Source organism: Larimichthys crocea, chromosome VI (assembly GCF_000972845.2).
Source record: "Larimichthys crocea isolate SSNF chromosome VI, L_crocea_2.0, whole genome shotgun sequence".
NCBI classification, from domain to species: domain Eukaryota; kingdom Metazoa; phylum Chordata; class Actinopteri; family Sciaenidae; genus Larimichthys; species Larimichthys crocea.
Window position 1 is genome coordinate 12813289 of NC_040016.1, and position 14586 is coordinate 12827874.

General features: G+C 43.1%; 1 protein-coding gene across 5 annotated transcripts in view; it reads right to left on the reverse strand.

Moving 5' to 3' along the window:
• Positions 1–660: 660 nt before the first annotated feature.
• Positions 661–14586, reverse strand: part of foxj3 (forkhead box J3) — a 74198-nt gene continuing 60272 nt past the window's right edge. For 4 of the 5 annotated variants that reach the window (XM_027279814.1, XM_010731372.3, XM_019262943.2 and 1 more), the window contains exons 5-12: positions 14025–14126; positions 10097–10225; positions 7861–8035; positions 5348–5824; positions 4558–4659; positions 3789–3980; positions 2889–2987; positions 661–2786 (exon numbers count right to left, since the gene is read on the reverse strand). In XM_027279814.1, coding sequence (XP_027135615.1) covers positions 2674–2786; positions 2889–2987; positions 3789–3980; positions 4558–4659; positions 5348–5824; positions 7861–8035; positions 10097–10225; positions 14025–14126 — 1389 coding nt within the window. In that variant the 3' untranslated portion in view covers positions 661–2673. The remainder of the gene's footprint in view (positions 2787–2888; positions 2988–3788; positions 3981–4557; positions 4660–5347; positions 5825–7860; positions 8036–10096; positions 10226–14024; positions 14127–14586) is intronic. The other variant, XM_019262945.2, reaches the window with a different exon arrangement.

The following is a 14586-nucleotide window of genomic DNA, read 5'->3' on the forward strand; positions in this document are numbered from 1 at the left end:
TAGGTGTGCAAAGGCGTTTTTGTTTTTTTTAACAGTGTCTCTAAAAGTTCAGCACCTGTCTGATTGAGGAGCCACTTGTTACAGGACACAGAGAAGTTTCCAGAACCGCTGATCTCCCTGTTCTGTGCTTGAGAAACCTTCCAACAAAAAACGCATGTCTCAAATCAAGTCTTTAATCACTGTGTGCATCTGCTTTTGTGCTCATAGATAGCATAGAGATGATTGCAGCAATCAATCATAGCCCTAAGATTACAATAAAATCAAAAAACACACACGCACACACCATATGTTCAACCAACACACACGCACGCATGCACACACACACACACATACACACTGTATGTATTGTATCATGAGTCACATTTCTCATTCTGTTATGATTGTATAATAGCAAAACTTTACGCTATCGAACTATCACAACAAAACATTGGGCAGTTAAAGAAATTAATCCTTAATTTCATAATTTAAATGCCAGAAGTGACAATAAACACTGAACGTAGCATCGGAAACGCACTTTGATGTACAGTAGGCAGAAAAAAAGGCATGAATTTGGATGTAACTCATTCTACAAATCAAAGAAACATACAGTAAAACCTGCGCTTTTTTTTTTTTTTTTTTTTTTTTTTCCTTTTTTTTTTTTTTTTTTTTTTTTTTTTTTTTGCCCTTTTCAAATGGAAAGTTCAACATCTGATGCATATCCTATTGATCATTAATCAAAGTTTTACGAAATGTAAGAAGATTTCACACCAGATTTTTTTTCTCTTTGGGATGAGAGACCCTTCTTCTAGTTTTTTATTTTATTACAGTTTATTAGTTTAATAGCAATGTTTCACGTCAGTGAGGCTTCGGCCCATTACTCTCAAAATTGCATACATTCTCGTTATGTTTTACTTGTTACTGTCACAAGCATAAATTATAATATGGATTGCACACAGTAAATGCAAAGCCCCTTCCAGCACACAATTAACATAGCTTAGCACAAAGACAGAAAACTGTGGGAAACTGCTAGCCTGGCTCTGTGTTTAACAGTAACAACACAGAAGCCAGTTACTGAGCTCTTAATATATAATATTATATTTTATTTACTTTCTGTAAAGCTCAGTAAATAACATATTGTATCTCCAAGAAATCACTGCAACCGGCCAAGAAATAGTCCAGCACATTAGCCCCCCGCATAAAACCATAAGTTGTTTTTACTCTTCAGTTATTGTACGGATTAAACAAACGTTAAAGATATATCACGTTAGTGAGCTTTAAATTTGCGTGTACGCAAATTTTGTTACATTTAGACACAGCCAGGCGAGCCGTTTTCCACATGCCAAGCTAAGCTAATCATTTCCTGTCTGTAGCTTCATATTTTATATTTAAAATGCTGGACGATAGCTTTAATAAGTCCAAACCACACTGATCTGAACAGTACATTTAAACAAATACTTGCTTGCAACGGATACTGGACTACCAAAACCAGTATTTCAAAGTTGAAATAGATCAGATGACCATGAGTGCTGAACATTTCAACATTTCGGTACTGCAATTTATTGTTACTTATTTCGTTGACTTGTTTACTGATCAATAGGCTGCTCACCTAAAACTGATGAACTTTAACATTTAAACTAGCTTGAAATTGTGGATTTGTTTAGTATTTAATGTTACAATAGCTTCTGATTGGTAAAGCAATTATTAACAGACATGATGCACACAGAGAACCTAAACCTCGAGTTACTTTGGGCTGAATGAATTAAAAAAAAAAGACATAAAATGTCTGACTTCCCTGCTTTCACCTTCTTCTCACACTCATTATATTCACTCATTTTGAAGTGCTTGAGAGAACTAAGAAGAAAAAAAAAAAAAGTTGCTTTACTCCCATAACCAGTCTGTTGCAGTGAGCCTGATCACATTGGTTGGCTGTGACAGTTCACAGTACTTTCTGTGATTCGTCTCTCGCCGTCTCTCTTGGTTTGTTTAATATCAAGCCTGCTTAAACATTTAACACCCTGTTCAAAAACCTCACTTATTGTAAACCTAACTTTACCACCAGTTCAGCCAACGTGGGGCCCACTTTCTCCCAAAAGTGACCAACGAGCACCATCACATTACTCACAGAGACGGCCTGTGTTCCTTAAAAACAAAAATAAAACAAATGTTTGTTTGTTTTTTTCTTAAAAAAAAAAAAAAAAGGAGAGAGAGAGATAAACTCATCCAAGAGGCAGCTGAGGCCAATGTCAACACGAGAAGAATTACAAGCTGAACACGTCGCTCAAATCACATAACAGTTACGGAGCGGGGGGTCGAGGGGGGAGAGGGGTTCGGACTTTGGAAGGCTGCTGGCTAGGGACTGGGAGAGGGCTGGCTGAGGAGCTGAGGAGCGTGTGGTTTAGACGTGAATGTGTTCTACTTGTCTTGAGACAAGTACATAAGCAATCACTTTAACATGTCCGACTAAATATGATTGTCTTCAAAGTAACATTTTCTCATTATGTTTTGCTTTTGTAAAAATGTCAGGACTCTGAAGTCTGTCTGTCTTTCTCCAAAGTTTGTCAAATGTTCTTCTGCATCCCACCCAAAGTGGCCTCCTCCTCCTCCTCCTCCTGCGGCCTTTCAGCTCAGCCTGGCTTCCTCTGGCTTCCACCTCCTCTCCTCGCTCCCTTTTGTTTGCAAAAGGAGGTCTAGGGGCTAGACAATAGAGTCCCAATCAAAGTCATCCTGGATGTCATCAGCTGGCATGCGATGCATCTGGAAGTTTCTGGTAGGTATCATGTGCTGCTGGTTCATCTGTGCATGGTGTCCTGGAGAGAGAACAGAGGGTTTTTTTTAATTAACTTAACTTTCATTAATTAACATTTATAAACAGATCATTATTTTAATCACGTTCTTCTCTTCAATGTCACCTGTCATTGTGGGTCCTGTGGTGCTCATGGGGGTCATGTGGGGATATCCAGGAGGACCCATCATGGACATACTCTGTCTGGAGTCCATGTAGATATTTCCTAAAGACAAAATCAGAACAAAGCTTTATATTAAGTCTCGATTAAACCAGGCGATGCACCTCTTGAGATGTAATTCAACCCATGAATCCAAACCAAACATCATGGTTTATAATTGTAGTTATGTGTCTCTGCTGAAAACAATGTATAATAGAAAAATACTGTAATTCATGTAACATTCTGAGTTAAGGAGTAATAATACGAGCAGGGTTAAATCACACAGGACCCTCACAAGGTTTAGGGAGCAAGAGGGAAAAAAGGATAATTATGCAACACATAATGGTGACTTGACTTAATAATGTTACCTCCTCGAGGCTCTAAAAATTATGCAAATAGATCAAGGGGAAAAAAATCATTGTTTGGCTGAACTTGACAGAACCGGCAGAGCTGGTAACAAAGGGTTGTTTTTCAGCTTCACAAGCCAAAGAGGTTGGGCATCACGGACATAAAGGGCAAACAGAGCTCATAGTGTGCTAAGAGGCTCAAGACTGTCTGCACTTCAAATAGAAGGAAATGTAAATGAGGTAAATTCATCAGAAAATGGGCTTTTGTATAGATTTGGACTTTTCTGAATAAGAGTTTGAAGGAAGTTACACAGTCAAAGACCTCGTAGCTATTTTGATATTGCAGTTGTTTTGACGTTCTACATACAAAAACCCGACATCAGGTTTAACGTGTAAACAATAAAAATGCGTCATGTTTCAAGATTTTTATACAGAATCTGTCCCCATGTCAAAGCAAGCTACTCACCACAGCTACACAAACTCATAAATAAGTTGTAGGTTTAAGGAGTGGGTGTTTAACCTGTGTTGAGGTGCTGGCTGGGTTTGTTGGGGTGCATGGAGCCATGACAAACAGGAGACTGCACTGCCCCTTGTGGTTGGATTACACCGGTGCGGGCAAAAAATTGGTTGATGGACGAGCAGAGGTCCGCGATCTGGGTGGGTTCCAGGGACCAATTGTTCAACTCCGCTTGTCTCATACTCTCTCTTAATCCTTAGAAACATAAAACATAAATTTATAGACAGAACAACCAGAGATACTCTCAGAGCTAGTGACAGCATCTGTCTGCACTAAAATGCCTTTGTGACAATGAAATGTATGAAACTGCACCAGCCGACTGTCCAGTATAAATTTAGTAAATGAGAAACTAATTTACAAGCATGAAGCAAAAACTTTGGTTGCAATATGTATTCATTATGTCAGTAACCTTCAGTGGGTGATATTTAAAAAACATCCTACCTTGCAATCCTAGACTATAATTGGATAAACTGACCTGCTGAGCTCAGTGTTTTGGTAATTAAACTTGAAGGCAGTGTTATTTAATTGAAGAGCTCAGTTTAATTAAACTCGTAATCAACTCCACAGTGTCAAGACTTCAGCACTCAATCAAAAGCTGGGGCAGTACTGTACTATCAGCTCCTGGCTTTAAAATGTTTGTTTGCTCTGTAATCTAGACAAATCTTAATCTCTAACAAATAAATTAAATACTTCTTCATATATATAATATGCTATACATAATGTTTGATATTTGTAAAAGCAATAAGGTTTATCTGTGGTGTCCAAACTGCACCTTGGAAAGGTGAAAGGTCGACATCAGCCCAGTTATAGCTGCTAGCAATACGACAGCTTTCTTTCAGTGCATCCAGATTTGGGTACCAGTCAGACAGTAAACCTGCAACACACACACACACACACACACACACACACACACACACACACACACACACACACACATATGATACTATCTGTAACATTACGAAGACAAGAGAGTTGAAGGATACAGGTAATTTTGGTTCCAACACCAAGTTCACTCCTGGGACAACTACAGATTTAGCACTAATTACGTAATTTATGGACAACTGCACAATAATTGCTGCTGTAATTGTTATTGACTGTGGGTTAGCTAATAAGGCCAGATGATGCATTTTCATTGTAGTCGCATTTTTTTTATTTTTTTATAGCTGTGCAGGCAGTCTTGTAGTGCCAAATAAATGAGAAGGTAACACCAAATAAAACCGTTCATCAGGCTTTTTTTTTCTTTTTCTCCAGTTCAGCGTTGCGTTGTGGCCACTAGGAGGAGCCAGTCAACTCTGGAAAAGCTGCTCAAGTCACTAGATGCAGCATTGCTTTGTTCTCACCACAGCACACATAACATATCAGATGGTGATTTACCACCTATAACAGTTTCTAAATGCTTTATGACAAAAAAGAAAAAAAAGAAAAATGAGGACGGATACGAAATCACACTCCGCTGTAAACATTTGCTTTTCTTGACGTGTCTTTGTGATGAACAGGATGAAGAGAAAAACAACACGGCGACGCTGGTTCAAAGGAAGACAGCGACAGACAGAGGGTCTTACCTGTGTTGCAGGCCATCTGTTGCTGGGTAGGATGGGGCTGATGGGAGAGGCTCTGATGCTGCTGTCCGTGTTGGGAAGGATGCTGGCTGTGCTGCGTGTGTTGGGAGGGATGTGGCGTGTGTTGCTGTGGGTGCTGGCCGTGGGATGGGTGCTGCGATGGGTGCTGCCCGTGCTGGGAGTGCGCAGCGTGCTGTGGGTGCTGACTGTGTTGGCTGTGCTGGGCGTGTTGGTTGTGTTGGTTGTGGGGGCCGCCATGCTGCGGGAGGTGCTGTGCGTGGGGCGAGCCGTGGCCCGGGTGGGCTTGGGCAGGATGGGACAGGGGCACCTGGCCACTGTTGGCGGAGTGGCTGTTGGGGTGGCTGTTGGGTTGGTTGTTTGACAGGCTGTTCTGAGTGCTAATGGTGCCACTGGGGGAGTGCTGATAGGAGCAGGAGGTGTGGGTCTGCTGGGAGGAATCTGACGGTATGCCCATCAGACCTGGGAAACGAAACACACCAACACAGAGCTTGAAACAGTGTCACTTTTAATTAGCGATTCATTTGCAAATGGATTCAGAATTAAGACGTTAGTTTGTCTATAAGATATCAAAAATGCCCCATCCTAAGGTGACATCTTAAAACATTCAAAAATATTAAAAAAGTAGTATCTGTTGTATTAAAAAAAAAATCAACAGATACAGCTGCTGTTTTTGCTTGAAAAATGGCTCACACGATCATTCCATCAGAACATTTCTAGATTCATTTCCTGTTAATACCAACACTCGCTTGTTTAGCCTCTCAGCTGTGAGGATTTGCTGCTTTTCGTTCTATTCTTATTATTATGAATTGAACTTATTTGGACTGTTTGTTATAACAGAAAAAAGCAATTTACAGACGTCACCTTGGGCTCTGGGAATCGGTGGATCTAAATGTAATTGACAAATGAAATGATAATAAAAATATCTTTAGTTGAAGCCCTAGCTGGTGAAGAGAGACTAATAATTTCATCACAAATGTCAGTCACATTGTTTCAGATTGTGCTCAAGTACATTATACTAATACACCTCAAACAAAAAGAGATCCAAGGTCTTCACATTTTACAGCCACTCCAGGCCTTAACATCTTACAATAATGGCATCTGGACCTCCTGTGTTTAAGTAGCTCTACACTTGAGACAGACCAGCTGCCATTTTGTTGTATCAGGGAATGACTCAGCATTAGTTGTGTCTCTGAGGTTCACGAGCCAGGGCTGCCGTCGCCTCTCCTCTCCAGCTACACGGCTCTGGATTGTCTTTGACAAATTCACTGTGCTGCTGCGTGGCTCTTTAACAGACATGACTCGGGCATGAACATCTGCACACCCAACTGCAATCATCTGAGTGGCAGGGAGTGGTCTTAAGAGGCCCTGTCCTTCACAGCTTTGGCACAGTAAACCTATTTCACTGGAGTGCTTTTAGAGCTGACTCTGGCCCTGCACCTCCACAATCGGCACGCAACACTCACTGCAGGGTTGACAAAGGTGCATCTCTTATCGGCACAGAAAGCCCATTGTCCAACCAGGGAAATACAGAAAGCAATTAACGCGGCACCAGAATAATAATGCGAGCTCATTACCTATTATCAAAGCCAGTGAATTAGCTCACTGTCTACAGCGGCAGAGTGTGAAATCCTCTAGCTCGATTATTTACGCTTTTTAATTGCTAGAGCTTGTCTGACTAAGAGATTTCACTTTTATGCGCATAAAAAAAGGTAACAACTTTCAACTAATGAAACATAGATGATAGATTAAAGGAGAGGAACTCTTTGAAAATATTAGCATGAAATGCATTTGATTTGTGAAAGTAGGTTATACACAGAAAGCTCAGTCTACTTTGCTCATAACCCGCTTGTCAAGTGCTCTTTGTTTATCAGTCAATCAGATTACAAGCAAAAAATGCATTTTGTTCTACAGGGATTCTCAGGCTTTCGGAAAGATGTGCTCTATCCACCGCTATGGATTATATCGTATAAATTCCTCATCATTATGACAAATGAACCTCAAATCCAATAGACTTACTGAGGACTTAGGCTGCCTGTAACCTCTTCCACTCCTCTGAGAAAACATTTAAAACACGACAGGACGCTGAAAACGTTCATGTCATTTCAAAGAAATAAAGCAGGAACGGTGAATAGTAATAAATATGAAATAACTATTGAATAAATGCAATAACATCTCTTTACATCCTCTTATAAAATATTTAAAACGTACTCTCAGACTCTGCTTTTGAATATTAAATGATGCCTTTCCCCACATGAAAGACCATGAAACCACTAAACTATAATACAGTATAGATTTGCAATATGGGCTAGTCAGCCTGTTGAATACCTGCCCACTTCTCAGTAAACCTAATTAGTGCCTAAAGACTCTCTATAGCCCCAGCTGTTAAGAACAAATCCACATTAGGAAAATCGTTCTGAGAATCATCCTGTTCCTTGATAAATGAAGCTTAGGCTCTCTATTAGGTTTCCACTTGATGCTCCCATGAGGCCACTCACCTTGTTGGCTGAAGGACTGCTCAAAAACAGACTTGTAAAGGCTGCGGAAGGAGGCACTGAGATCTTCAAATTCAGAGAACAGGAGCTGCTTATCCCTGTCTGGCATGTTGTACTGGGATTGCGGGGGCTGCTGGAGGCTCATAGACTGGGACACGGGCTCCGGGTGACTGGTCACCTGTGGAGAAACAAAGAAAGCTTAAGATTTACAAAAGCAAACAGCAACACTGAGTGCAAAACAGGATTATGTTTAACTTTTAATTTGTGAAAATACATCTGCGCTACAGACTACAGGGACTACTGATGCTACTGCGCACTATATCGTCGAACATACACATCAATATTATACATACTCTTCAATGATACCCTCGCCATGCTCATCTGGTCGCGGAGCCGCAAAAACAGAGAGCAGAAAACCTCTAGAATATTTAATGCACGGTGGTTTATGTGAATGTAGCAGCACCAAGTAAAATATGAGGATGGTTCAATTCTCCTGAGGAGCTCCTGGAAAAATGTTGTTTCAGCCTGCAGAGGTGTCAGTCAACACGACATGTAAAGAACAATTACACAAACCGCAACAATCTAGGTCAACGCTTACCGCCTTGGCTCACATAACATTAAGAGACCAACTGGAATGGACACAAACCCAATACTCAGGTGGCCAAGGAAAATATATTTAAAACAAAATCAATAGCAATACCTTGTACAAATAAGTAACCATTTTATCCATGTATTTGTGTAGGCAGTCAATGTTATGCACTAGCCCTGGGTGTTAGACAGAAAGCATTGTTCCCCTGCAGCAATGAGTTTGTCTACGGGATTCATCGCAGCGAGGGCAGCGATGCAAAACCATCACTATTTCACAAAGCACGGTCTGACCCGTGTCCACTGTGGCCTAGCATTACAAGAGAGGTCACGTCCAATTTTTGATCATAACATCTTCCTCTTCCAAGATGTGGGCAGTCTGCTGAAGTGCATGGCTCACAGTCTGGCTTGGGTAAGAGTGAAGAGGTGATAATAAAGCCAGAGTGTTTACTGTGAGCTGCTGCTTTGGCTGCAAGAAAGAGAGGGAGAGAAAGAGAGAAAGGGAGACAGAGAGAGACAGAGAGAGGGAGAGAGCACATCCATCAGGCTGAGCCGATCGATGCCCAGAGCCTGGAGCAGGGAGCACTCTAGGATGCGGGAGGACCACACCAAAGAGGGGGCATCTCTGGTGGGAGGACATCAGAGGAAGCGCTTCTCTTTGTCTGGCTTCCAGGAGCGTGCACATTTTTCTCTGTTCCCTTTAACCCCCTTCCTGATGTTGTACTCCAGCGCATGTCCACCCTGAACCGCGGTCTATTGCCGTCTACGGCTAAGCTCCTCTGAAGAAAGCCTCCTGGGGCTTTCTGATCAGATGAAATATGGGATGTGGTACACTTTCTAAGTCTGGCAGTGTTTCATTTTCATTCATTTAGTGGCTGTGGCTCCCCCACAGTTTGAAAAATGTGAATAAAATGAAAATGTATCATTTGGCCTTAGCACTTAGTGCGAAAAGAAATCATCAATTACAACACATTTATATAAATATCTTGTTATAAATATCCAACTAGGAGACTTTCATGAGCTGCAACATCGACAACCAGAATTATTTTATTTATAAAGGAGTACGGTCTAGACCTGCTCTATTTGAAAAGTGCCCTGAGACTTTTTCTGTTATGATTTGGTGCTATATAATAAAATTAAGATGAATTGAGTCGGTATCTGTTCACCCTTCTGCAAGAACTGCAAGGCCACAGTATATTTGTGGAAAGGTTTCCAAGATGCTACAGCAGGAGGACCTTATTTTATTCTTCGCTGGTCCAGTCAGTCTGAGTAACTAGATCTGCACTGGGACTCGAGTTGGATTATGTCCAAATTATATGTAATCTAAATGGGTCAGGTGATCTGTCTGTCAATGTGAAGATGGATCCAAGTTGACTTGTTGTCAACTCTGATCACATGGTGCTTTGTAATCATCGCAGGAGAAATGTGGTTTTTGATACAAGACGGAAAAATAACATTTATCGCTGCTCGTGTTTTCATTAAATTTGGGTGTGTTACGGTCCATCCACATTCTGGATCAGAGCTGAGCATGCTCTGGTATTTTCAGACTGAAGATTTAACTTTGGGGTGTGACAAACATTTTTAACATGCATGAAGATCTCTTAAAAAGTACCCCATCGCTGCGGATTCATGTCCCTGTGAAGAGTGGTCTTACCGGTGTATAGCTGTGCACGCTGCCCACACTGTTGAGATTGACGGAGGCCAGACTCTGATCAGACAGGCTGTTGTTAAGGCTGCTTCTTGGACTATCGCTTCCTTCCTGGTCTGTATTGTACAACGCCACCTGAAATACACACATGTACATTAGTTTATTCTCTTGCAGAGTCAGTCACACGCACTCTAATTTTACCAACGTTGTTTCCACCCATGCTGAGGGTAGAGCACTTCAGCATTCCTCTGAGATAATGGGTATGAAAGGTAACGTTGGTCTATAGTTAAACAATGTAATTTAGAATGGAAATGTAAAGCCTGAGCATGTGTGTGCTGCATGCAATGACATGTCATAATAGCAGAGTACTTTGTTTTCACTTTATTGAGAATGTGTGTGGGAGACGCAGGGTGCTGCCGAGCACCAACCGCAGTCTCTGAGGGGTTCCAGCTGAACGTATAAAAAGGGGTCTGGAGACAGCTGAGACATTCCCATCACTAAAGGTCACACTACTGGCGATGTCAGCCACATCTGCTCACCAAGCGCAAATCCATTTGGGACAGCTAACAAAGGATTTCAGTGCAGCCGAGACACTGACCTTTCAATATAGCAGCAAAACTAGCCGAACCACTTCAGGACGACGATCTTAATTATCGTCTAACAAGGTTTAGTCCTCCCACCCTTCCTAAATAAAGTGCGCCGTCAGACAATTAAGACAATAGTAAGAAGAACGATCCAGATAATGAAATTAATGATACCCACAGAGAATAGTCCGTGTGTTGAGTTTGGTATTGTGAGAAAGGAATGGCAGTAACACGCTGATGGTGTTGCAGGAAGAGGGCCAGGCATTCTAAGACTGGTATATGTGCACGTGTTTGTGTGTGTCAGTCCATGACTGAGTGCAGCATGGTGGCTTCTGCTCATCACTGTGGAGTGGAACAGAGTGGGCTCTGTGCTCAGCACAATGAGACAGCAGTGGCAGCAGCCTTCAGGAAGGCAGATTGGCCTGGCCCTGCCCAGCACTCTGCCTCTCAGCACCAACAGCGGACTGAAGCCTCTTGTCTCTCTGCTGAGGCGCAGCGAGCTACCACAGAGGCCACAAGAAGGCAAGGAAACCCAGGCAGGCTCCGACTGCTTTCCCTTTCTCTGACTGATTGGCCGGCTGACTAACATGCTGGTACAAATCCAGGACCCACACATGCAGAGCGAGAGCGTCCGATCATATAAAGCTTTTAATAAGGAGCTTGGCTCCTGAGCTGCTAGAATGAGAAATGCTGCGATTTTTATAAAAAACAGAGCGCAAATGCTGAATTCAGGCAACACTGTACAAGGAAGAGGGGTGAGGCTGAGGGAGAGGAGAATAGGGGGGTAGTAAGAGAAGCTCATTAGGCAACTCTAGCTTCCCTCCACTCAGTGTGGGCTTGGCTCCAGTGTTCATTAGCGTGAAGGGGAACTCAATGAGCAGCAAAAGACTGAAGGCTTAAGCACATCCACAAAATCAGCCCTACAATGCTAATCAAAAACAGCGCGCCACAGAAATATAAATGTTATATGTAATGAAGTCATAAAACAGGCTTTTAGCCTTAAGTCTCTCACCGCAATCTATTTTTACTCCACTCACCCATAAAGTGTGATGATTTCAAAACCTCACTGCTCTGTGGTTTACGCAGACCCCAGAGTCCCCCCCGAGTGAAGACGCCCACTCAAGCACGTACCGTCACAGACGAACACGCCGTCACATCTCAACAATATATGTAGGGGCACGCACAAACATATGATGCGTGCGCACACACACACACACACACACACCTACCTATTTCTACAGCTACGGCTGTGTACAAAGGTAACATACACACAGAGAAGCAGGCATGCTCATACAGGCAGGGGAGGCTCCACAGTAAATACGGTGTACGGTGTTAGCTAGCAGGCAAGCGAGTCAGAGATCTATTCTTAGCAGTGAATTAAGTAAAAAGCCAGAGGTGTCTTTTACATGGGGGCCTAATCTGGAGCATGAGACATGGATTATGAAATCAAAGCAAGATTGGCCCAGGTGTCTCCAACAATGCCAGCTAGTGTTCAGCACAATCCCTGCATGCAGGATTGAACAGACAGGGGAAGGAGAAGGACGGGAGATATACAAAAGACAGAGAAGAAGAGAGTAGGGGGGGGGGGGGGGGGGAGGCCAGACTATTCATCAGCAAACACACTTTCCCTTCATCATCACACTTCAGTGCCAGAGTTTCATCACATTTACGCCAATGTTTAGGGGCCGCCTCAGAACACAACCTTTAGGGGGAGGAAGAAAAATCTGAGTGTGGTGTGTGAGAAAAGCACAAGAAAAAGAGGAAGGAGGGAGAGGGGGGGGGACAATCATCTGTGAGGAATGTCCGACAGGAGAGAAAGAGAGAAAGAGAGAAAGAGAAAAGATTCTTGCTGGTTCAGTAGTCCTTGTGCCAGCGTCTCCTATTGGTCTATCCGAGAAGGCGGGAATGAGGGAGAGAGACTGGAATAGAAAAGGAGAGAGAGAAAAACAGACAGAGGGAATTCCTGTGGCTTGGCACACTGCACCGAAAGAGGCGTGGCCTGTCGTGTGTTTACAGTGTAAGACAGTGAGAAACAAGCTCTCTCCGAGGAGTTAGGGCCTCAGATCTGTTCCTATTACACTTTGTCTTCTCTTCACGTTACCATCCTAACAGGTATTGTCAGAAATCAAGTGAACAAAAAGAGACAAATCAAAACTTCTTTTCATCAGCTCTCGGAATCGCACAGTAGTCGTGTTTTGTGCCAATTTGATGTTTTCTGCTCGTTGCTCTTCTGAGTTATTTGACTGGAGGTATTTGATGGCAGGAGTCCAGACTCTAAACTGTCAGCTCTTTACATTAGGGCCTCATTATGCTGTCACTGCTGGTGGAGACTGGTGCTGCAGCAAGTACTTGTTTGTAGCAATCAGAGAGGAAAAGGGGTCATCTTTCTCCACACTTAGGCCCCGTGAATCTGTCTGCTACAGCAATGTGTCTCTATAGAAGCGGCCCCTATCTACTCATCACTGTCACAATCGTCAAAACAAGCCGAAACAACCTGTAACATACTCTACATACATGTACACACAAGTCACAACACACGCCGGCATACGCTCAGCCCCTGTCACACACACGCGCGCACGCACACTCCTCTCTCCTATGAACACCTCCTGTTCATGTTAAACAGTTTTTTTCCGGTAATGCTTGCAGCAAATGAATAAGCCACTCTTGTAGGCCTTTTAAAAGTACACCTGAGAGCTGCCCCCACTGGGCTCAGAGGATGAGAGCTTAAGGTTAAAAAGCCTATTTAAATTTCAGAGTGAGCGGCACACTCACAGCTAACAGCTAGCAGTCCCTGTAGCTTTGCTCTGTGTGTTTCCAAGCTTTTACACATATTTCTAAAAAAGCTGCGGAGAGCAGACGGTACCAGTAGCAGTGGTGGTCACCTGTAATGTGGTCACAGACTGGGTAACACGACTCTGGCCGTCAACCTCCACTACAGGCGCAAATACCTAAACCCCATGCAGCGTTTGGTGTATCGTATTGCAAGTCTGCACGGGACAGTGTAAGGTGAATCAGGTTGCAAAGTGCTAAGTATCGGTGTGAGCATCATATTTCCGTGCCGAAGATAACAAGAGCCTGCTGCCTGTTGTTGTAGAGGAAAAAGGTGCTGCAGTGCAGATAGTTGTGTATTTTGGTGTGGGTTGCATTGCAGAGAAGCTTTAGGCATATGAGCGTGTGCTTGTGTGTGTGTCTCTGTGTGTGTGTGTGTGTGTGCATCTCCCCTCCACTAGAGTGCTCCTCTCTCTGTGGGGAATAGTGCTGTAGGTGGTTGGAGAAGTGGGTGGGGTCAGGGTGCAGCCGTGTAGCCAGGTGTGTGTTGGAGCTGGAGGCTGGATGGCTGGTTGTAGTACCTTGTTAGTCACAGTGTTGATTGCCAGCGTTGGAGAGGCACTTCCAGAGATCATACACTCCATCCCCAAAGACTCCGACTCCAGGCTGTACGGCGTAGAAGCCTGTGGGGGTTGGGGGCGGGGTGTGGAGGCAGAGGAAAAATAAATAAATGTAAAATCACCACTATCCAATTATTAAGCACATGAATTCCCACTGCAGGCTGCAAGACCTGTATTATGTTTGTGACAGACCAGAGACATACCCATCAGCACAATACAAAGAACATAAAGCAGAACTATTGTCATATGACAGAGCAACACCTTTATTTAGGTCACATTTGAACTGTGCTTTCTGGGAAGACAGAGGCAGCTCACCCATTCACATCCCCACCCAAACACAAACACACACACACACACGCATGCCCTCGTCTTGCTGCGTAGACGCACTGTTGTGCGAGATAACTCTGCTATGCCTGTCTCCCAAAACTGCTTACTGTAAGAGGATTGGCTGCCAACAATACCATTTTTAATTCATGATAAACATAAATGAGATTTACCAAACTCTCAGTTTCAGAGTCTCTTA